General features: G+C 35.5%; 1 protein-coding gene across 6 annotated transcripts in view; it reads left to right on the top strand.

Annotated features, from left to right (window-relative positions):
• Positions 1-21,341, top strand: part of DMD (dystrophin) — a 1,060,860-nt gene that overhangs the window by 305,642 nt on the left and 733,877 nt on the right. For 4 of the 6 annotated variants that reach the window (XM_040088691.2, XM_040088709.2, XM_040088718.2 and 1 more), the window contains exon 8: positions 9,326-9,504. In XM_040088691.2, coding sequence (XP_039944625.2) covers positions 9,326-9,504 — 179 coding nt within the window. Of the gene's footprint in view, positions 1-9,325; positions 9,505-10,450; positions 10,574-21,341 lie in introns of all 6 variants that reach the window. The other 2 variants (XM_040088674.2, XM_040088682.2) reach the window with 1 other exon arrangement.

Below are 21,341 nucleotides of genomic sequence, written 5' to 3'. Positions count from 1 at the left end.
ATTCAGGTATCCCATGTAGGCCCTTCTTTCACAGTTTGCTCTTCTGGTACAGTACTAAGAAGGATTTCCTTTTTCAGAGCACACAGTAAAGCATTATAGTGCTGCTGTTATGCTGACCGCTACATTGTAATTGTTGTAATGTTTTAAAACTTATGGCTTTCCTTTTATATATTAAGTAAGTTTAATGTATTGTGTTTCACATTTGAAATTTGCTGTATTTCTTTTAATATTGTTTGATACACACATAATATACCATTTGGCAGCCCAGTCACACCTGGCTGCTGTTGTTGCATATTTACAGCTATTCCATCTTCCAGGGGACTTCTGAAGTATTATAGGTATGATGTCCTCAAATCCAGTCAGATTCCACCAAGCTGTAGCATTTTAACTTCTCTTTGGGCTCTCACGTGCTGCTCCACACCCATCAGCATCACACACACTTCTGTTTACTCAGGCTGAGGCTTGCCTTGTCTAGAAAACACACACAACAGCTTCTTTCTGCTGCATGTTGTCTGGGTTAGGAAAGACAGGTGTCTGCTAAGGAAGGCAGGAGCCTCCCTTGATGATGTAAACCTCCTTCCTCTGAATTATTATGATTTTGAAATTAAGGGGCTCTCAGGCCAAAGATATGGGAATAGGAATAACAGTTCTTTACAAGGAAAACTAAAATAAAAATGTAGTAGTACATAAAACCAGCCAAACAAAAAGAAAACACTGACAGAGTCAGAATACAACTTGACATCCTGTTGGTCAGGGTGTCGGTAGCAATCCAATAAAATTGGCTGTATTCCTCCTGGAGTGACAGATGTGATTCTTTGCCTTTCTCTGCTTCTCCAACATTAGCCAAGTATAAAATTGTTGAAATGTAAATGGAAGCTTACATTTATTCAAAACATGAGCAGATGTTTCCAGCCACAGTGTATGGGCTCAAGAAGTTCTGACTGTTGAGCCTGAGCAGTTCTCTTCCTCAGATAATCAGATTTAGGATTTTTTTCTTAACTTACATTACAGGTAGATTTTAAATAACTTCCTGGAAAATGGAAAGTGCACGGTAACCCTTCAGTCAAAGCTTGCATTTTTAAAAATTATTGGCATGACACATTTTAGACTACTTTTCCTCATGATCAGCCTAAGGGAAAAGATCAGTACATTAATCTTTTTGCTGCATTCCTTGTGAAATAATCCCTTCTTCTAAGAGGGTTCCTTCTAACCCGTTTCTTTAGCATTTCAATGTAGGAAAGATCATGATATATATATAAATTATTAAAATTAGAGTTTCAACTTTTTCAAGATGTTGGTTTTTTTTTCCCCAGATATGCTTTTAAAGTGAAAATAGCCTTTTTGCATCTGCTACAGTTAACATTCTTAAAGACCTCATTTGTCATTTTTGTACTGTTTATGGGTCATACATATAGAAGCCTGTATTATCCAGGTAACTGATCTTCATGTAGCTGTAGCCACTTCACACATGCAGTGAGAAAATTCAAGTTGTGTAGCCACAAGACACATCAAGAAACCTCTTCTTTGAATTTAAAACTGACACATCAAATCAATTTGTACACATGAATTTCTGCCAGTGAGAGTTTTTTTGTTAAATATCCTGTATGTAACTGAACCTTAATAGCTATGAATTTTCCCAGTCTCTCATAATGATATATTTCTCTGATTTTTTTTTTTTTTTTTTTTTTTTTTTTTTTTTTTTTTTAGCCGAAATTAATCAAACTCACATGCCCTGTAGAAGTATGGTCTGTTGAAACAGTACTCTGGCCTAAATTAGTGGACAACAAGTGTTATTGTTGAAGATGCTGTTATAGACAACAATTTTGTATTTCTTTTGAGATATTTAGAATTATTTTTACACCTGACCTTGACCTAAACTTTAGGATTTTACTGGCTAGAACTTCAGCTTTGTTCCTTAAAACTTCTGGTACACTTTTTAAATAAATCATTACAAAGCCAAGAAGAGCTTAGTTTTGTTTTGCAGACAAATTAGTCTGTCTTGGACACTTTCGCGTTTAGGCTTCACTCTTTTTCCCATTTTGCTTTTCTCAAGTTTAATATAACACCAGTTGTCCATAAGGTTCTAGAGGGCAAAAGTACAAGCTGCCTATAGTTCCGTTCAGCATTCTGTTTTGTTGGTTTGGGACTGAATTAACCTCAGGTGATTTTAGCTTGCCTCAATGTCAGACATAGCACATTTCAGATGGGAATAAAAGGAAGGTACAGACACTCTAGCAGGAGTATCCTTGTTCTTCCCAGTACTAATTCAAAACAATGCTGTGTTTCCCAATGGGTTTTTTCATAGCACTTGAGGAACTATTACCTTCTCTTACTAAGTATGGAATCACCCATCCAGTATGCACACGGTCCTTTCTATGGTCTGTTCAGAATTGGCTGTTGAGATTTCAGTTGCCCTTTTTCATTTACCTTATATCGTTTTACCTTTATGAAAGATTCTACAATGAAATAAAATTACTGAAATTATCTCCATATGAAGTTATAAAATCTTTAGTTACTGGATTTCAGTTTCTAATTTTCCTTTTTTTTTTTTTTTAATAGTTACCTGTGCAGTTTCTCTAGACTGAATATTTATAAAAGCTAAGTGGAAAATGTTCAGTATTTCAAAATATTGTCCCATTTGCTCTCTCAAATATTAACCTGTTTGAAAATATCTCAAATACTCTTAGCAAAAATTACAGTTTCAGTGACTGCTAATATGACCCTTTTTGGACACTATTCCTTATTCAGACACCGTTACTACCTTGATCTTTCTTCATTTTCAGGACTCTTCAGTAGGATTTAGGTGATGGGGTATATTAGTTTTCTTTTCTCTGGCCCTTCCCGCTCCACCCCATCCCTCACTGCATTTCCAGGTTTTGAAGAATCAAATTGTAACTTTCGGTAGTGTATATCAGTTTTGTGAGTATATTAACTTCTGACTAATATTTATTATTTCAGCAAATTGATGAGAGCCATGCTCACTCCTAGCCAATGACAAAAATATTAATATAAAACCTGATATGATAAAAATGGATCATGACCCAAATTTTTTAAAAACAGTGGTTTATTCCTTTGCTATTTTGACTTTACTTTTTTCGATCTCTATATTTGCTGCTAAGAAGACACTTACTTTAGCTATAGCTTAAGGTGGAAAGGTTGTGGTATTACTAAATCCATGTTTAATATTGTAAGGAACCTGAAGAAGAATAAGCAACACCTTTACTATTCAGAAGCAGTATTAAGTCTGATTTTGCAGGTTTGAAAACCAGAGATAGCATCAAGTTCATTTAAACAGGATAGTGCTGGCATATTAGTCCAAGGCTCCTTCACACTCGTGCAGCAAATCAGAACAGGCATTCAGACAGATTAAAGGTATGCCATGCCACCAAATATTTTAATACCTGATGAACTCGAATTCTGCAGCACTTTAACTCCACAGAGCCTGACCTGTCTCTGTAATTCTAAAAGGCAAAAACAAATGTGTTAATCTTCTGAGGATATTTGTTTTTGTGCTGTTGTTGTGACCTTATTTAATACAGCCTACAAAGGTCAGCATTTTGAATGCACTCTGTAGGTCTTAACCATCAGGTTTAAAACATTTACTTTCTTAAGGAAATGTCGGTTTGAAAACTAAAGAAATTTTCCTCAGGGATTTTCATGGTGGTTTAGGTTTATGGCTGTTCATATCTACAGAAAAGAAGAAAAAAATGGTGCCACTATCTGTGTAAGTGGACTGCCTTCCAGGCTTCTGCTCTCACTAAATTGTCTATATGTAATTTCTGCCTTTCACTAGCAGTTAATTTTGTAAAATGTGAATTTTATTCAGCAAAAATAATAGACTGCGATCACTATGCCTATTCATGTAGGCCATTTAATAGCCTTTGAAAAATCTTGACCTTCACTTTAACTTTGTTTTTAAAATAAAGTTTTAAAATCATCAGTTTTAATTTCCACATTCCAATATTTACAATTCTGCAGTATTTCATCCATTGATTTTTGTCTATCTGCAAGTCCAGGGCTATTCCTTGAGATTACTTGCAAAGATTGCTTTTGTTTTGAATTGAACACGCAATCTACTGGTGGAATGAAAAAAAAAACAAAAAAACAACCAAAAAACAACAGGGCAGAAAATAATTACAAGTTTAAAAAAGAAGCAAAAAAGGTCAATAATTGTGAGTAGACACTGCAGTTACTGGCTGACCTTTCAGAGACGGTAGAGTTTATTGCTTCAAGGTCTTAGTGGCAGCAGTGAGTGTCAGTAGAGTAAACCATTACTACTTCTGTTGTTCCTGCTATCATACCATTAGTATAAACATGGATTGTAGGAAAATGGCATTTTGGGGCCAAGTGGAGACTGAGGGAGAAGTATGTATATATTTAAGCAAAACACTTTATAATCTTTGCCTGATAATCTTGCTTGTTTCTTGGTGTTTGAATAAGAATGAACTATATATAGGCTCATGTTTTCACAGTCAGGGAGTTAAGCCACCAGTAAGAGCAAATCTCAGACAGGCCTCATGATTCTGTCATAGTTTAATGTCAGTAAATAGACTTGTTAAATGACCGAAAGTATGTATTTAGAGTACAAATTACCAAGTTTAAAATCCACCCCCCCACTTTTTTTTTTTTTTTTTTCTTTTTTTTTCTTTTTCTTTTTTTTTTTCCCCAACTTATGGAGGCAACATTTTCAAGATATTTTTTATTCCTAGGTTTCCAATGCATCCACTTGGGAATGAAATATAACTTTTTTTTTTTTTTTTTTTTACTTTTTAAGAGTAAGCCATTTCATTTTTACTAGTACAATCTCATGCACTTTCAATTGAAAATTTAGTTTCATCCAAATAAAAATGAGATCAAAATATTTACCTTAGATTTTATGAAAGCTCTTTCAAAATGTTTTGGTGAGCCTTGTCAGGCAGATTACCACAGATTTTTGTACATGCTTTGAAAAGTTCACCCTTGTCCTTAAGGCTAAAAGGTAAAATAAATAAAAGTTATGTCTGAGCTGTGGGTACACTTTTATAAATGCTTTTCTGTGCCCTCATCTTAGATCCTGTGGCTAAGGCTGGTGCCACACTAGGAGTGGCCATATGAATGTGGAAATGTCTGTAATGAGTTTACATTGTAATCAATTGTGTTTCTGTTAGATTTCTGTCTTACCTCAGGAATCTGAGAACTTCTGCTTTCTAAACAGATGCAGTTGGAAATAACAATAGAACCTGTAATAAGTATTAATGTTGTATTTGTATCATTAAAAAGCCTTTAAAAAACCCCCAAATCCTATTGTGATAGAAGAAATAACAACACCCTTTATTTATTGGGGGGAAAAAACCGCACAAAATCTCTGAAAATTCAAATCAGCTTTGATAATCTCATTGGGTTGGGGGTTTTTTTGTTTGTTTGTTTGTTAGTTTTTGTGGAAGGGAAGGCAATGTTTTTTATTTAGCAAAGTTTTTAAAATTTTGATTGGTGTAGCAGGTAATTATTTTAATATTACTCTTGTAGTAGAAGAAAACAGTATTAGGTAATGTATAGATTTAGAAACTAGTTTTCTGTTTTCTACTTTGTGATTCTGTGAAAATCCTAGCTGCCTCTGTTGAGGACAAAGGATTTCTTTTATTTTTAAGGTTCAAGTCTTATCTTGCTTCTCAGAACTATGTAAAGTGTAAAGTATGTTTCAAGATTTGTCTCTCAATCTGAAGAAACCAGATCAGCAAGTTATGTACAGAAAAATAATCTTTCTGGCAGTACAGCAGACATTTTAGCTCTCCTCTTTCAAAGTTATTTGGCTACTAGTTTGATACAAAGAGTAAACACAAATAGTAAAACTATTTTCCACACATAGTGTCAGAAGTGTTTATTGGCTAGAGCTTGGAGAAAGCAAAATATCATTAAAAAGGAACAGTTATATTGGTAGCAGTGTATTTGAAAATTTTAATAAGCATTTCCATAAACACTTATAACTTGTGCTCTGTGTGTGGCTTTGTATGCATAATGTGCCACTGCGTAGGAAAACGCTGGATTTTGTTTGTGTTTCTAGACCTGTATTTTTGGATAAGGAACTTATGTGTTTTATATCATCCTCATTTTCACTCATCCCTTAATGTTAGCAGGGGTTTGATCATTGACCAAACATATGGGGTGCAAGAACGAAACCACTTGTGAACTACGAGGCTTATAAAAATTGGCTGCTGGATAACTTTTTGAAGAGTTTGATCCATTTAGAAAGCAATTAGTTTGAGAACACTACAGTTTATCACGGTAATCTTTAACAAATAGTCAAACTTGTAGTTATGTTCATCTGAAAACAAATAATATTTGCTAATAGAAATCAAGCTGCAGTGAACTTTTATCAGCAAATTGCTTCCCAAATTAAATCTGGAGTAACCCTTTAAAAGCAACTGCACTTAAACAACAAGGGATTTGGGTTATATTTAATGATTTTAATGTTCTGAGGTGAACTCAGATTCTTTCTGCTCTTTTGATACTTGTTACCAAGTATCATAGCTTCTCTAGATGAGAAGAATCTCATTTTACATTAAAGTTCATGGTCAAAATTGGACTCTTGTGGTGTCTCCTTAGACTCAGACAGGCATTTTGGCCCACATATCAAAATAAATGTTTTGTTTGTCTGTATTTTTTGAATTTGACTGGAGACCTTCCCTGGACAAACAAATCTCTCTAAATGGTTGAGGTGAATGTATTTTCAAGGGGAGCACACATAGTTAGGATCTTGCAAGATAATTTTGTTTCTCTGATGGTGAAAGATGCCTAACATGTCTTAATAAGTAATCCCATGGATCTCAAAAGGTATCAAGAAAAGTTGTCTGAACAATATGGTTCATGTGACAGGTTTCAGTTTAAGTCACCATTTTCTTTTGAAAAATACTAATCTGTCAGCATAAAGTTTCGTACTGAAAAAGTTTCCTCTCAATAACTGGAACACTCATCTTGGAAACTTTTCCAGTACTTTTGTGTAACTGTATCTTGTTAAAGAACTGGGATGGTTTCCAGACCTTTCCAAAGTCTTTCAGGTTATTTATTGATAAACATGTTAATATAATTTTTGCTAATCTTATAATGCATCCCATTTTAAATGCTCTTTTGACTTGTAGTCTAATTTTTTTTTTTTTTTTTTTTTCCCCAGTCCTACTCTGAGTAGTCTTTTACAAGAAAACTGGTGAAAAATTTCTGAAGAAATTGCCTCTGAGATGAATTTGAGAAGACAAATTGGTCTGGGGGGGAAAAAAAAAAAAAAAAAAAAATCCTGGATAATTTTCTCAAAAGTAGTATCAGAAAAATGGCGCGATCTACATATCTTGACTTAGTTTTATTAAAAATCTTCTGTACTTTCTAAGAGTTTGAGATAAGTTTTTAAAAGGTGTGTATTGGTTTGACAGATATTTTTGCCCCACAAATGAAAGTAGATGTACTTACAAAGAAATAGTGAACTTCCTTGCAACAAAATGCTTGAATTTCAGTGTATTTACTGTCTAGCTACTAGGATTTCAAATAGGCATCAGACTCAGCACGTGATAAAGACATTACATCAGGGTAGGGTTCAAAATAAGAAAATATGAAGGCAAAGAATAGCCGAAATCATTCCTATTCTGATAATTCAGGAGCCTGTAAAAAAGACTTTTGAGAGATAGATTGACATTCCAGGCTTTGCAACTATGGTTGTTTAGCTATTTGTTGTGATTAAATAATTAAATCCTTTTTTTATTTGCCAGTGGAATTTGACAGCTGCATATGTGTGTTATATTTGTCAGATAAAATGGGTAAACAATTTTTGGCATGTACATTATTTGCTAGGTTCTCATTTTATTTATTATGTGAGATATTATTGTAGATAAATGATAAGGTATTTGCCCATTTGGTTAACAGAACATTTTGAAAAGGAAAATAATGAACAAACAATAGAAAAATCACAGCTAGCACTGATCATCCAGTGTGTACTCCTCCCTGTAGGAAGGCATGGTTATTCATGTAAACATCAATTACTAGTGGACACTAAGTATAACAAAATTGTGTTAGAATATTCAAGAGAAGACAAGAAGATACTTACATTATGGAAGTGGGAATGTTAGAGGGAAGGTGCCATTTTTCCAGCCATTGCTAAGTAGAACTAAACCTTCATCTGTCTCTCATACAATATCAAACAAAGATAGGGAGATGGGTCAGAAAGCCAAACCAAAATTATTGAAAGAATATCTTCTCCTAATTTCCAAATATATGTGAAGCTTTTAATGCAAAGTGCCTTCCCTCATGTCCATTCCACATTCTAGGCAGAGAAAATGAGGTGCCACATTGCAGAATCATTGATTTATTTTTTCTGTGAACTCAAATCTTAGCTAAGACAGGATTGATCTAAGACAGTAAAAACTTATAGTTCTTGGCTTTCTGCCAGCACTTATGTTAAATCATTTATGGAATTAATGATAAATTCCTTGTACATCTGTCCTTTTACATCTTGATTCACTAGACTGAGTGTAGGAAGTAAGCGTCAATGGCAAATAACAAAGTAACTATTTCAAAGAGCTGCCACATGCCTTACATTTTTACAAATCGTTATTGACTTGAATTGTTGAGTCAGGGAAAATGCTTTTCCTGCTGATGTATAACATGACTTTGTGCAAAAGCTGAAATCATCCATGTGTTCACGCAGAGTTTCTTGTACTGACTGTTGAAGACCATAGAGATTTTAAAGGGCGGGTTTTTGGTTTTGTTTTTTTTTCTTTTTTTAATACCATGTTCCCTTGATGTTCCACAGATTTCATGAAGAATGCAAGACTAAGTAGAATATAAAAGCTATGTAGCTTTATTGAAGTTTGACTTCAATCATTGTTTTTTATGAACCCATTCACAAGAAAAACTGGTAATTCTTTTTCCCCCTACATCATTGTTGCTTTCAGTGGCTAAATGATGTGGGGAGAATGTAAAAGGCATGACTTGGAAAATTATGTTGCCCTTACTTTTTTATAATTGCAGTATTTATACAGTACAAGCAAATACACTTTTTCCTGTGTCTGGTCCTGCTTAATGGGGATCACAGTGTCAAACTTTGCATTTTGACACAAGAAATATAGATGTAAAGTTCACACTAAATGAGATAACATTACCTGTATAAACTTTGTCTCCTTCTCATTGATATGCAAGTCTCTTCTGCAATTTTGGAACTGATGGTAAGGTTCTAATTAGTCTCTAGAGTATTCGTGTGGGCAATAGATTGTTCATTAGTCTACCAATTTTCCATGAAACTAATTGGCTATTTCCCATGTTGAATGTGGAAACTGAAATGACAAGTTGTTAATTTGCCTTCCAGATGTTGCAACTGCCTGTCCAGATAAAAAGTCCATCTTAATGTATGTGACTTCGCTCTTTCAAGTCCTGCCCCAGCAAGTCACCATGGAAGCCATCAGGGAAGTGGAGATGTTGCCACGGCACTCAAGGGTCACTAGAGAAGAGCACATAGAAGTACATGAACAGCATTTTTCACAAGAAGTGAGTTGCACTTTTCTGCTTTCACCTTGCTGCTCTAAAATTGTTGTTTCGCTGCCTATCCCATGAGTTTGATGTCAAATGGCCAGTGGAAGGCAAAAACCCCATGGGTATAATGGGCAAAGCCTCTTCACCCCAGGCAAGTCAAATGTAGTTCTCTGCATGTACTTTCATACTGGTTTTCATCTAACACCAGACTGTTTTAAAAATTACTATTCAGCAAGTTAAGTGCTTTGCACTTTATCTGTACAGCATTGTGAATTTTGATGGTGGCAGGACACCTCAAGGAAAAACAGATTTGGGGAGGCTTACATTTAAAAGCAGATAGAAACATTTTTACCTTTTTAGAGAATAGCTGTTGACATTTCTCCATAATCATGATACATTTTTGATTTTTTAGCATTTTATTTACAATGACTTGCATTTTAAAATAATCTCAGTTTACAGTTGTCTTCTCAAAAAACTCGTGTAATATTTGGAATTAATTTATGATTGCAATGTAAGTTTTGTTTTTTACTGAAACCATCAGACAGCCTCTGCTGAAGTGTTTAGAGCATTTTATGCCTTGTTTACTTGTCTGAATTTAACCTGTATGTTGGGTATGGGATGCTCACTCTCTTAGAGTACTGAGCAGATAAGTATTGGCTCTGTTTATTCAAGATGTGACAAAAGATCACTTGCTTTTTGAGTTTCTGCTTGCAAATTATAAAGAAGCTTCACTTTACATTGGTATTCTGCTGGTGTTGAGCCCTGACAGTTTGTTGCTTTTGGTAAGGGTGTCAGATTAAATGAGAGGTTTCCTTAATACCATCCCATTTTGCCTGCTGAATACCAACACTGTCCTTGAAAAATGACCTTCCTGCTTCCTTTTCGTCAATTGCTCTTAAAATCAATATTTACTTCTACAATCCGTGCTCCTACCCATATGTACATTCTAATTTATTTGTAGATCACAGTCAGTGTACCCCAGGGACCTTCGCCTTCTCCTAAACCGCGGTTCAAAAGTTACGCGTATGCACAAGCTGTGTATGTCACATCCCCTGACCAAAAAAGGAGGCAGGTTCCTCCACAGGTCTGTCAATATCGTAATCTTTTGAGAGAGTCGTTTTGTTAAGCTTGTGCTTGGAGTGAAAGAGCTTGTGCATTTTGCTTCTACCTGATCTTAATGACCTGCTTTTTCCAGGACTTTTTTCTGTCGAGTGGTTACTTTTTCCTGTGTATTTTTGCATGGCTGGCAATAGCTGTTATGCTGATTGTAGGGGATGATTAACATTCAAGCACTGCTGTTTTAGAATCATAAAATTCCTTCTTTTTTCATTCATTTTTGAAAATAGTACATATATTGCCTTAAAGAAGCGCTAGAAGAACAAATCTAACATAAGCCATATTTGGCATCTGTATTACAACCTTAGGTTTAGTTATAGAAAAAAAGACCCATTGGCTTTCTCTCTCTTTCTGACCCTTCCTATTACAGAAAATAGTAAGTGATGGTATTTCTCAGAGGGTTACTACAGTTGAGAAAAAAGGTGAAACAAACATTAAATTTAACCCTAGATTATTAGATTACAACAGTTAGTCATTTTTATCACAGATGGCATCTTGCTGGTACTGAGGTTAAGGGGTTATATTTGGTTTTTACTTATTTATTTTTTACTTTTAAATAGCTGAGTTGGTCTAATAGAACTTGTTTCAAGTAATCCTTATAATGAGAATTTCAGTAGTTGAATTTTTATAACTTTTGACAAGTATGAGACCCAAAGGTCATGTTGTGTACTGCAATGTGCTTTCCTTTCATTACTTCAGGGAGAAAAGATCTGTGTGTGTGTCGCTACAGTTTGAGTTTGCCTCTGGGTACTTCATTCTGTCTAACATCTAAAAATGTATTGCAAAATTATACTTCTATTCAACACTGTGTATTCAAATCTACTATTCAAGTGACAGGTATTTTATTGGATTATGACTTCCTTTAAATACTCCAGGACAGAAACCCTGTGCACACAAACATGAGCCCTGTGACTTTATTCTAACATCAAATGAGTCACACAGCTTTGAAACAAGATTTTTAAAACTATGGTAATTGTTTTGTTCTACTTAGACACTATAGTTATTTTAGAGAAATGAAAATTTATTATAGAGGATAGATTTTTTTTCTTTCTCTTGAGGTACTTTTATTGTGATCAGTTGCAGGTTTTGTCAGCACCTCCACCATCAAAAGTAAAGTATAAACTGAAATAAATTAATTTCTGGTAAGCATGGTTGCTGAAATTCGCTAAAATATTATTAGGTTTCTCAGTCCACATCTTGCATTCTAGTTTTCAGATCTCTTCTTCCTGAATTTGGAAGCTTCATCTACTACACTTTCATGGAATGATTAATACAATAATATTACAATTCTACCAATTTGGCTGAAGCTGAAGACCTAACCAGAATCTGAGCCACGATGTGCTACAGCCACAACAGCTATTAACAAATGGAATCATTTGTGAAAACCACCGGGCAAATTCTCATTATAATCAAGATAAACTTGAATTAGAAATAATAACAATTATTATCCCAAATTAATATATGGAATTCATAGTCATTGGTTATTTTTTGCCTTCAGCTATGTATTTCTTAGCTAAGAGCTTTTGACTACCTATTAAAGCAAGTTTATAATACTGCTTTAATAGTGGTTGGTATTTTTTTCTCCACATACGTGGGGCTGGTATAGCTTAATAATCACATCTATTTTAACTAAATAAGATAAATATTATTACCTTTTCACATCTTAGTAGCCTTTCAATTTTCTGACAGCTATATTATGATTTTTGGATACCATTATAAATAATGCAGCTATTTTAAGATTTTCAGTAAAATCTCCTTCTCTAGGAGACTTCAATTAAAAAAAATCAAGAGGAATTCAACTTTTTTTTCTCTTGGATTTTTTAAAGTTTAACAAGCTGACTCTCATTTCCATCTAGTTATGAAAGAAAAGCTTATTAGATTTAGTTTACTGTGGCCTGCCAATTTCCACGGTATTTTTGTCACTGTCATGGAGAAGCAATTTTCACAAAGTATTTTGGTCTTCTGTTGAAATCATGGATCACTCTTTCTTTCTCAATCTCTGCAAACTTTCAGCTTATAGGACTTGAATATCATAATCTCCTGAAAATAATCATAATTAAATAAGACCTTTTTCCAAAGATTTTGATCATGAAAGTTGACCAAATGTGGCTTTTGATACATGTCATACATTTGCTTCATATGACAGTTGTCAGAAGTTGTAAGAGATATGAACTGTGATTCTCTGAGCTCCATATTGGCAAGGAGGAATAACATTTCCTTTCACACCATCATTTGTCAAAGTTCTTTCTCTTCTATCTTCTGCCTTTGTCTATCCTTTTATGTTACTTTTCACTTCATTTTACTTTTCTTGTCTTCACTCTTCCTAGTAGCTTTACAACTGGTCTGCCTTCAAATACACCCTTCCTTTCTGAATTCTTACTCTGTTGCTCAGGAGGGTACTTGCAAAACCTAGTATTTCCATTGTGCAAATTGTGGCAAGACAAGTTTTGCTTTTTTTAACTGTGACATTTCTCAAATTCAAAGATAACCATTGCTCTGCAAACCTGTTCACTCAGTGCTGTCTTGTTTGGTCAGTGCTTCACTACTTCTAGTTGAACCAGCGAAGCATTTTCAAATGGCAGAGGTAACATGAATAGAAGTTTTTCTGCTAAAATTCAAGAAAAGTTTTCCTCCTTTACCTTGTCTACTTAGACAGTGTTCATAAACTCATGAAGATCTTGGGACAGGAATCCACTCCTCTAACCTGAATCCTTGAATTTCCTGAATGAACACTAATAAAGGTCCAACAGAAAATATTTATGTTGGCAGTTTTTAAATGGCAGTTACTGCTTGGCAGTTACAGAAGGCTTGCCTGTATTTGCAGGTCTGTATTTTGTTTTGTATGTGTTCCCTGTAATAAGGCTTCACTTACAAATATCCAGCTTAGCATACAAATAAAAGTGTCCTCAAGTTAATTTTCTTAGACGTTGCAAAATCCTCATATAAAACTACTCATTGTTTTCTGTTTATATTTATGAAGGCAATGGGGTTTGTGTTATTGATTTATCTTATTGAACACCTGACCAAGAAGAATGCTTTGTTTACTTTCCATTTTGGTTTATCAGAGCAGTTCCTAGTATTGATCCCAGGCAAAGCTCCTATCTCACTGCTTTCATTTTTGCTTGCTACCTCCACACAACATAAAATATACAACCTTAAATAGGTTCAAGGTAAAAAAATAAATTGTGGAACACTGAAGTACTTGGAAAATAAACTTTTTATGGTATGGAATCATGGAATAATTTCGTTTGGAAAAGACACTTAAATACGAGTCCAACTTACCCTAACACTGACAAGTTCACCATAAAACCATGACTCTAAGCCCCTCATCTACAGGTCTTTTAAATTCCTTTGAGTAGGTGACTCTACCACTTCCCTAGGCAGACTGTTCCGGTGTTTGATAACCCTTACAGTGACAAAAGTCTTCCCAGTGTCCGATCCGAACCTCTGCTGACTCAGCTTGAAGCCATTTCCTCCTCTTCTATGGAGAAGAGGCCAACCTCCACCTAACTACAAACTCTCTTCAAATAGTTGTAGAAAGCAATAAGGCCCCCAAGATTTCCCCCAAGTCTCCTTTTCTCCAGGCTGAGCACGCTCCAGCTCCCTCAGCTCTTCCTCACAGGACTTGTGCTCCAGACCCTTCCTCAGCTCCATTCCCCTTCTCTGGACTCACTCCAGCCCCTCAATGCCTTTCTTGCAGTGAGAGGCCCAAAACTGGACACAGCATTTGAGGTGTGGCCTCACCAGTGCCCAGCACAGGGGGACAATCACTGCCCTGCTCCTGCTGCCACACCATTGCTGATCCAGGCCAGGTGCCATTGGCCTTCCTGGCCCCTGGGCACAGCTGGCTCATGTTCAGCTGCTGCTGACCAGCACCCGCAGCTCCTCTTCCTCGGGGCACCTTTCCAGCCACTCTGTCCCAAGCCTCAAGACTTTGCTGGGGTTGTTGTGACCCAGGTGCAGAACTCGGCACTTTGCCTTGTTGAACCTCATGCAGCTGGCCCGTCAATCAGCCTGTCCAGATCCCGCTGCAAGGCCTTCCCCCCTCCAGCAGATCAATATGCCAACCCAACTCAGTGTCACCTGCAAACTGAGTGAGAGCAAGCTCTGTTCCTTTTGGAGAAACAGTGCTGAAAATATAAGCAGTGATAAAATGAGGATGAACAAAACCTGTGAGTATTTTGAGACTGGTACTTCTCTAAATAAGCTGCTGACAGGTCGTGTAAGAAAGGTGAGTCAGTGAGTTTGGCTGCCTTAAATTATCTATTCAAAATCAAGCCCATTGATCTCTATGATTGTAGATTTTTATTCTTTTGGCAGGAGTTATGTTTTCTTCATTCCGCATTGTGTGAAATACCATTTGTGTGCAGAATTACTATTTAACATTTAAAATGACAAGCTCCAGTGTATTTGAATTGAAATAATTTGAGATGAAACAGTGGTGAATGGGGAGAGTATTTGCTGGCACATAATGATTTGATTTGGGTGCTAAGAATTAGGGGCTTCACCTCAGGCTTCAACCTTGTCATTTTTAGTTTGTGAGAATTTCCTAACCATCCAGTTGTTACTTGTGTTTTACAGAAGTATTGTAATGCAGTTTGCTCATGTTTTCTGGTTTTTTTAGTGTGGATTTTACCAAGTTTATTTATGGGACTTGGTCAGTCGGTTCACAACTATAATAATTAACTTGAAAAGTCAGTAAAAGCTCCTTATAAAAGTTGAACTTATTCCCACAGCACAGAACCCTTCTGGCAGTCTTGCCCTTGAAAATGGTGATTTTCTAGACCCTTAATTTGCTGTGCTCTTGGTCTTCTGCCAGCAATTTAACTTCTTTAAAACTGCTGTGAGACCTCCATTCTGGGACTCTTCAGGGTTCATCTCTGCCACCAAATTTAGTGGTACAGCATCACAGGATTTTTTTATTGCTCTCCTTTGTACTAAACCAGATCTTTGTTTTACTTCTAAGTAAAAGCTGTGATCTAAATACTGTCCTGTTTACCTTATGGTAAAGTCCTTTTTTGGAAAGGCATCAGAGATAGTTAATTACGGCCAAAAAGAAGTTTAGTTCCAACTTCTTGGTAATATTTCTTATGCAAGATACTTATCACAGAAAATATCCCATTGTGTCAGCAATGGGGGGATTTATGGCATATTTTAAAGTAGAGTGTGGGAAACTTCAGAAATACTGAATTAATCTGCACATTTAGTCATTAGAACATGATGGCTATAATTTGGGCAACAAGTATAATGATAGTCCCAGGTGTTAGCCTAGGTATTCTCATTTAAGTAGAAACTTTCAAAAAGCTAGGAACTGTTTCTGTAGAGCTAAGTAAAATCCCTAAGTAAATAATTCTGGTAGGCACCCAACCCACCACACCTAGGATTTAGGCTGAGCATAATAAAATAGCAAAATTTGCCACCAGAGATCAGAACAAGGAAATGCAGAGATGGAAAAATGAAGCTAAGCGCAAGTCCTCTGGATTTCTTAGAAAGCTCTTCTGGATGCCATGTGTTCAAAGCACAGTTTGAAAAATGATGAAGCAAACATTTTCAAGTGTGTTTATATATTTTTATGTTTTCAATAACAGTCTGGAAAATAGATGTCTTCTTGTCTGAGCCTGAGGTCTGTCAAGGTGGCAGTTGTTTCCTGTCACTGCTTTGTGTGTAGATGCTAGCAGCAGTTCTAACTTTTTTTTTTTTCCTAATGTTTACTGTAGATTCTTCTTCAAGAGTTTTTGTTGTAAAAAAATTTAGTACTCTAGTGGGTAAGTGACAACTTTTAGTGGATATACTTTCCAATATATCAGAGCTTTTAGTCTACTTTATTTCACACACTCATTCATTTGGTTTCCCCAGAGCTGGGCTCATGAGGTCTCAGCTTCCCTGCAGGGGCAGAGAAGTTGCTGCTGATAGCAGGCTGAGCTCTGCCACTGCTTTGCATTTAAAGATGTTGGACATCACTGACCAAAATACTTAGGCATCACACGCTGCCTGTCTCCACACATCTCTCTATTGACCAGCAACAGCACAGGAGGAAATGCTATGAAGGTGCGTCAGGGGAAGGTCAGAGTGGGCAAGAGGAAAGAGCCCTTCACGGAGAGGATGGTCGGTGAGTGGAACCAGCTCCCCAGTGAAGTCATCATAGCCTGTAAGAGTTCAAGCAGAGTCTGGATGTTGGTCTTAGTCATATGATTTAATTTTATGTAGTCCTGTGAGGAGCAGGGAGATGGAATCAATCCATCCTGATCTGAGATACTCTATAATTCTCTGATCTACAGGTTCTTTTCTTACTTCCAGGATCTTTCTTCTAGCCAACATATTTTCCACCTTATTTCCAAATCCTGTTCTCTTCCCTGATACAAATTGCTTTCAGAATGCTTCTTTTCATCACAGGTGATCTTTGCATAACCGTGAGACTGCAGCTTTCCCAGTCTCAACATTCTCTGGGCAGAGCACAACTCATGATGAGCCTCACCAGGAGTGCTTCTGTCTTCTGCCTCTTCAATAATGGCAGGATTTAGAGCATGCTAAACCGTGTCTAGACCATTTGTTAGCAGAATTTACAACCAGTCCCAGCTGCTTGTAGCTTGCAAGTAGCAGTAATCAGCCCAGGAGCTCAGAAGTGCAATTACAGGCTTTCAGCTGCCTCTGCTCCAAACATCTTTTCACAGGTATCTAATCCCTGTACAAGTTGCTGTTCACATTCACTAATGAAGGTGGGGTTTTTTTCCACCTCTAATGGATAACGACAGTTCTTTAGTTTGTCATAAAAAGCAGTTACTTACTGACTTTCCCATCCCTTTTTAACTTTTGCTTTTATTTGACCTTAAAAAACATATGAGATGAACCTTTATATTTTTATATAAGTGTTTATCAATTATAATTTTTTTTCCTTAAAGTAATGTAAAGCTTGTTTAACAAGGGGCACTGAAAATGTAATGTGGAATTTCCCATGGGATCTCTTAGGGTTTTCCTTACTGACTGATATTGATTATGAAACTGATGTTTTTCATGAAGTTAAAATTCCTAGATAAAATATATCTGCTGTATATTCAGATTGAATTCAGCAACTGAATAAATTGATAATTTCATAATCATGAGTGTACCTGTAACTGGTTGGAAATATTTAAGAACAAAACAGTTTTGTAATAACTAAACTTGATTTGCATTACTTTTAAAGTGGAAGGTTTCTGTAATTTTTTTTTCCTCTTGCTTCATAATTTTAGATAGTATTACTTTATTTTAAAACTTTGTGTATTAAAAATTTGTATTACTCATTAATTTATCTAGATTTGGCATTAGTAAAATTAAAAAAAAATCAAAGATGAGATTGTCTAGTTATAGCTAATTTAATAATAAATTTTGTGTGTCCTGTTGAGAATTATTAACATCAGAAGAAAACCCCCAAACCCCTAACCCAAAGAAATCCTGCAATATTGATGTAGCAGCAGCAGCACAGTTTGTTCATGTGCTCAGGAACAGGAGAGAAGGTTTAGTTTAGAGCCTCCTCATTCTCAGTGGCTTTGCTGGCTCTCGTCAATGAGAAAAGCTTCCTTGGCCCCAGCCGTTCCATCCTGTCTGTGTCTGACTTTCTGGGCAGTGTGACAGGATACATTCACTTTAGCATATAATGGCTTTCAGAGGATTACCTGCAGTGGTGCTTAAACATATATGAATGTGATGAAAACATTAAGGATTGCATTTTCCAATTAAAACTCCTTGAGTTTTAATTATAATATTTTTATATAACTTGATTAAATTTCCTGCCCTGTCTTACACTATCCCATGGTTAAATTCTATTCAGCTAAAATAAAATTGGTGAATGTTTTTAATTAAGATAGCTTCAAAAAATATGTGCAGGATATGCATTGTGCCATTAAAATGCCTGTGCCCAATTGTAGCTGTAACTTTGAGGAAATAACTTTGTGTTTTACTCCATTAGAAAGTGTTAAGGCTTCTGTGGAGAAAACCTTTGTGCCCCCAGTTGCATACAATACTCTTCACGGTAAAATCTAAAATATTTTTGGTGCCTTACAAACCATTCTATTGGTTTTGAGAAGTGAAGGAGCAATTAATTCCCCACTCCCGTCTCCCATACAGAGCTAATGAAAATTTCTGCTTTCGGAATTTCCTTTTGCCCAAATCATTGCTCTGTGAGATAGTGGATAACCACCACCCCCCCTTTTTTTTTTCCCCCTGTAGTATTAAAAATGCCATTAGAGTTGTCTCTTTTCAGGGCCTGTAGGAAGTGGTGTGGATTGGTTTTAGTTCAAATTTGTATGACAGGGAGGTCTGCACATTTACCTGAAGCAGTGACCTTTGTAAAGGTCGGATTACTGATCTCTACTAATCGTGAAAGTTCTGATTTCTTTCTTTCCCTCAATGATTTTGATGCAATAGAAGCTGTGTCTTTTAATGCTTGTGTAGAAGATTCTCCCTCCAAGATACTGCAATATGTATTTTTTAGTTTTGGTCTGCATGTACAGACTTAGGATCCAAGTACAAAAAAGTAAATATCAACTGATTTTCCATGTTTATTTCCGACAACAAAGGCAGCTGTCTCTATGTACAGAAGTGGTCAAGAATTTTGCTTTAAGGTTTACTATGATTAATGAGTATTCTAAGCAATATTTTAATACAGGTATGTTAGCCTGTGGTGATCAGTGAACTAAGGGAAAAGGAGGAATAAGTAATACCTTTTAGAAGAAAAATACATTTGGGGTGGAGGGTAACAAACAATTTTTTAGATGTTCAAAATTTACTTAGAAATTCCAGTCCCGAAAGAATAAGAACACATAGCCAAAAGAACTTCAAAAATACAAAAATTATATGGAACAACATAGTTTTTGGACAGAAGGCATTTGTTTTGTTACAACTTAATTAAAGTGTAGCAAAGAAAAAATAGATATATTTTGATGTAATAAATAAGTCTTAAAAAGTAAAAATGAAATTTTAATTGTTTAGCTATTTGTAGAGCAGAAAGAGCAGTTTCTCTAAATAAACTGTGGATGAGGTAGTGAGGCATGAAACTTTAAAAAAGCAGATGTATGTTTTAAAGTAGTACAAAATGGAATTTTCAAAAAAAAAGCAGTTATTACTTGAAAACAGTAGCAATCTCTTATGGACTTAGTTCTTAGAAGTTTTTACAAGTATTTTGGAAAGTATTTTGAAAAATAATATATTTACCTCCTAAGCATGAATAAGAGAGGAATAAAGACCTGGTTTAAGTTAAAGCATATCTCCGATTAATATACAAATATATGTGTGTTTAGGGGAAGTTGAAACCACAAGAAGTATAGACAGGTAAAATTATGATGTGCAGGTTTTATGTTTGTGTAAGCCGTTTTCCAGGTTTATATTTTCCTACCTTCTTTATTTCTGCTGTAATCTTTCCAAATTTCTCTGTTTGATATTTGCATCTTATCTAACTTAACAATATTTGCAACTTCTACCAAAAGTGTTTTCTATCTTAATTTGAACAAAATTACAATTGACTTATGAACTGTTGGTCCAGTATATTTGTATCAGCTTCTGAATTGCAAATTCTTATGTATTAAGGTTGATATTTCTTCACTCTGGAATTATGTAAAACATTTCCCAAACTTTCCTTTTGAGAGGTCTTTTGTCTAGTAGTTTGAAGTGGTTTGTGCTTCGTTTGGTGGACAACACATATCAATTTCAGTTCTGTATTTTTTTGCAAAAGTAAAGCAAATCTAATATTGATTTTTCTCTTTTTTGTATTCTAATGCATTGCTCGTGGAGTACCAACAGAAGAATTTTTAAAGTAATTCTATTGTCTGTCAAAAACAAACAAAAAAACATAAACCAGAGGAGGGAAAAGGAGGTGAGGGAGAAGGGGAAAGGAGATAAAAAGTTCTATAGATTACTTTATAAAATAAGAAACCCCCATCATGCACACACTGATTGTGTCAGGAGCATCACATACAGAGCGCAGCTTCAGATGCAAATCAAAGACTATCAGTGAGATGGGGAGACTTCCTGACTTAACAGTAGGATCAAAAACTAAAGATTCTACAGCATTTTGTCCATTCTGAAAGGTACTGAGCTATGATAACAATAAATGACTACATGTTTCCATAAGTTTTCCCACTTGAATTTCTTTTGCTGAACGAATTAGAAAGTACAATTTCACAGCACAGTATGTGTTGTATGTTACTCATCTCCAATGTCACTTTGTTCAGTATAATTGCATTTTTAAAAGTGTCCTCTAGTCTATTTGTAGTAGATGGCTCCATTCCAGAATACTTTCAGTTTCTGTCCAATATCTTTGTTCCTAAAGATTACCTTAATTTCTCTGATCTCATTTACTTCTATTCACACTCTTAATCACAGTGCTCTTGTGTCTTCTCTATGTCACCAAGGAAATGCTTTCTCTGTTATGCCATGCCATCTTTGCTACTTCTCATTTTTTCATGGTTCTCCTGTCCCTTTTAAATTCAGTCTCAAAATCACTCTTCTGCAATGATTGCTTAAACCAAGTTTTAACTTGTTCATGATGAGCCTACCAATTTTCCCTGTTTTAACTTATCCTTTCACTCTTTAGCCTTGTTCCTGGCTTTTTTTTCCCTGTCTGTGAATATGTATGGTGAATACTGCAGTGAGTATGCTAATACCCTCATCTTAGTGTCATGCATTTTATTTTAGTGAGTATGAGTACATTTATTTATGATATGGGGAAGGATAATAATGCTTGGTAAAATTTAACCTGTAAGGCA

The sequence above is a fragment of the Hirundo rustica genome, chromosome 2, assembly GCF_015227805.2.
Source record: "Hirundo rustica isolate bHirRus1 chromosome 2, bHirRus1.pri.v3, whole genome shotgun sequence".
Lineage (NCBI taxonomy): Eukaryota > Metazoa > Chordata > Aves > Passeriformes > Hirundinidae > Hirundo > Hirundo rustica.
This window is presented reverse-complemented; position numbering and strand designations above follow the sequence as displayed.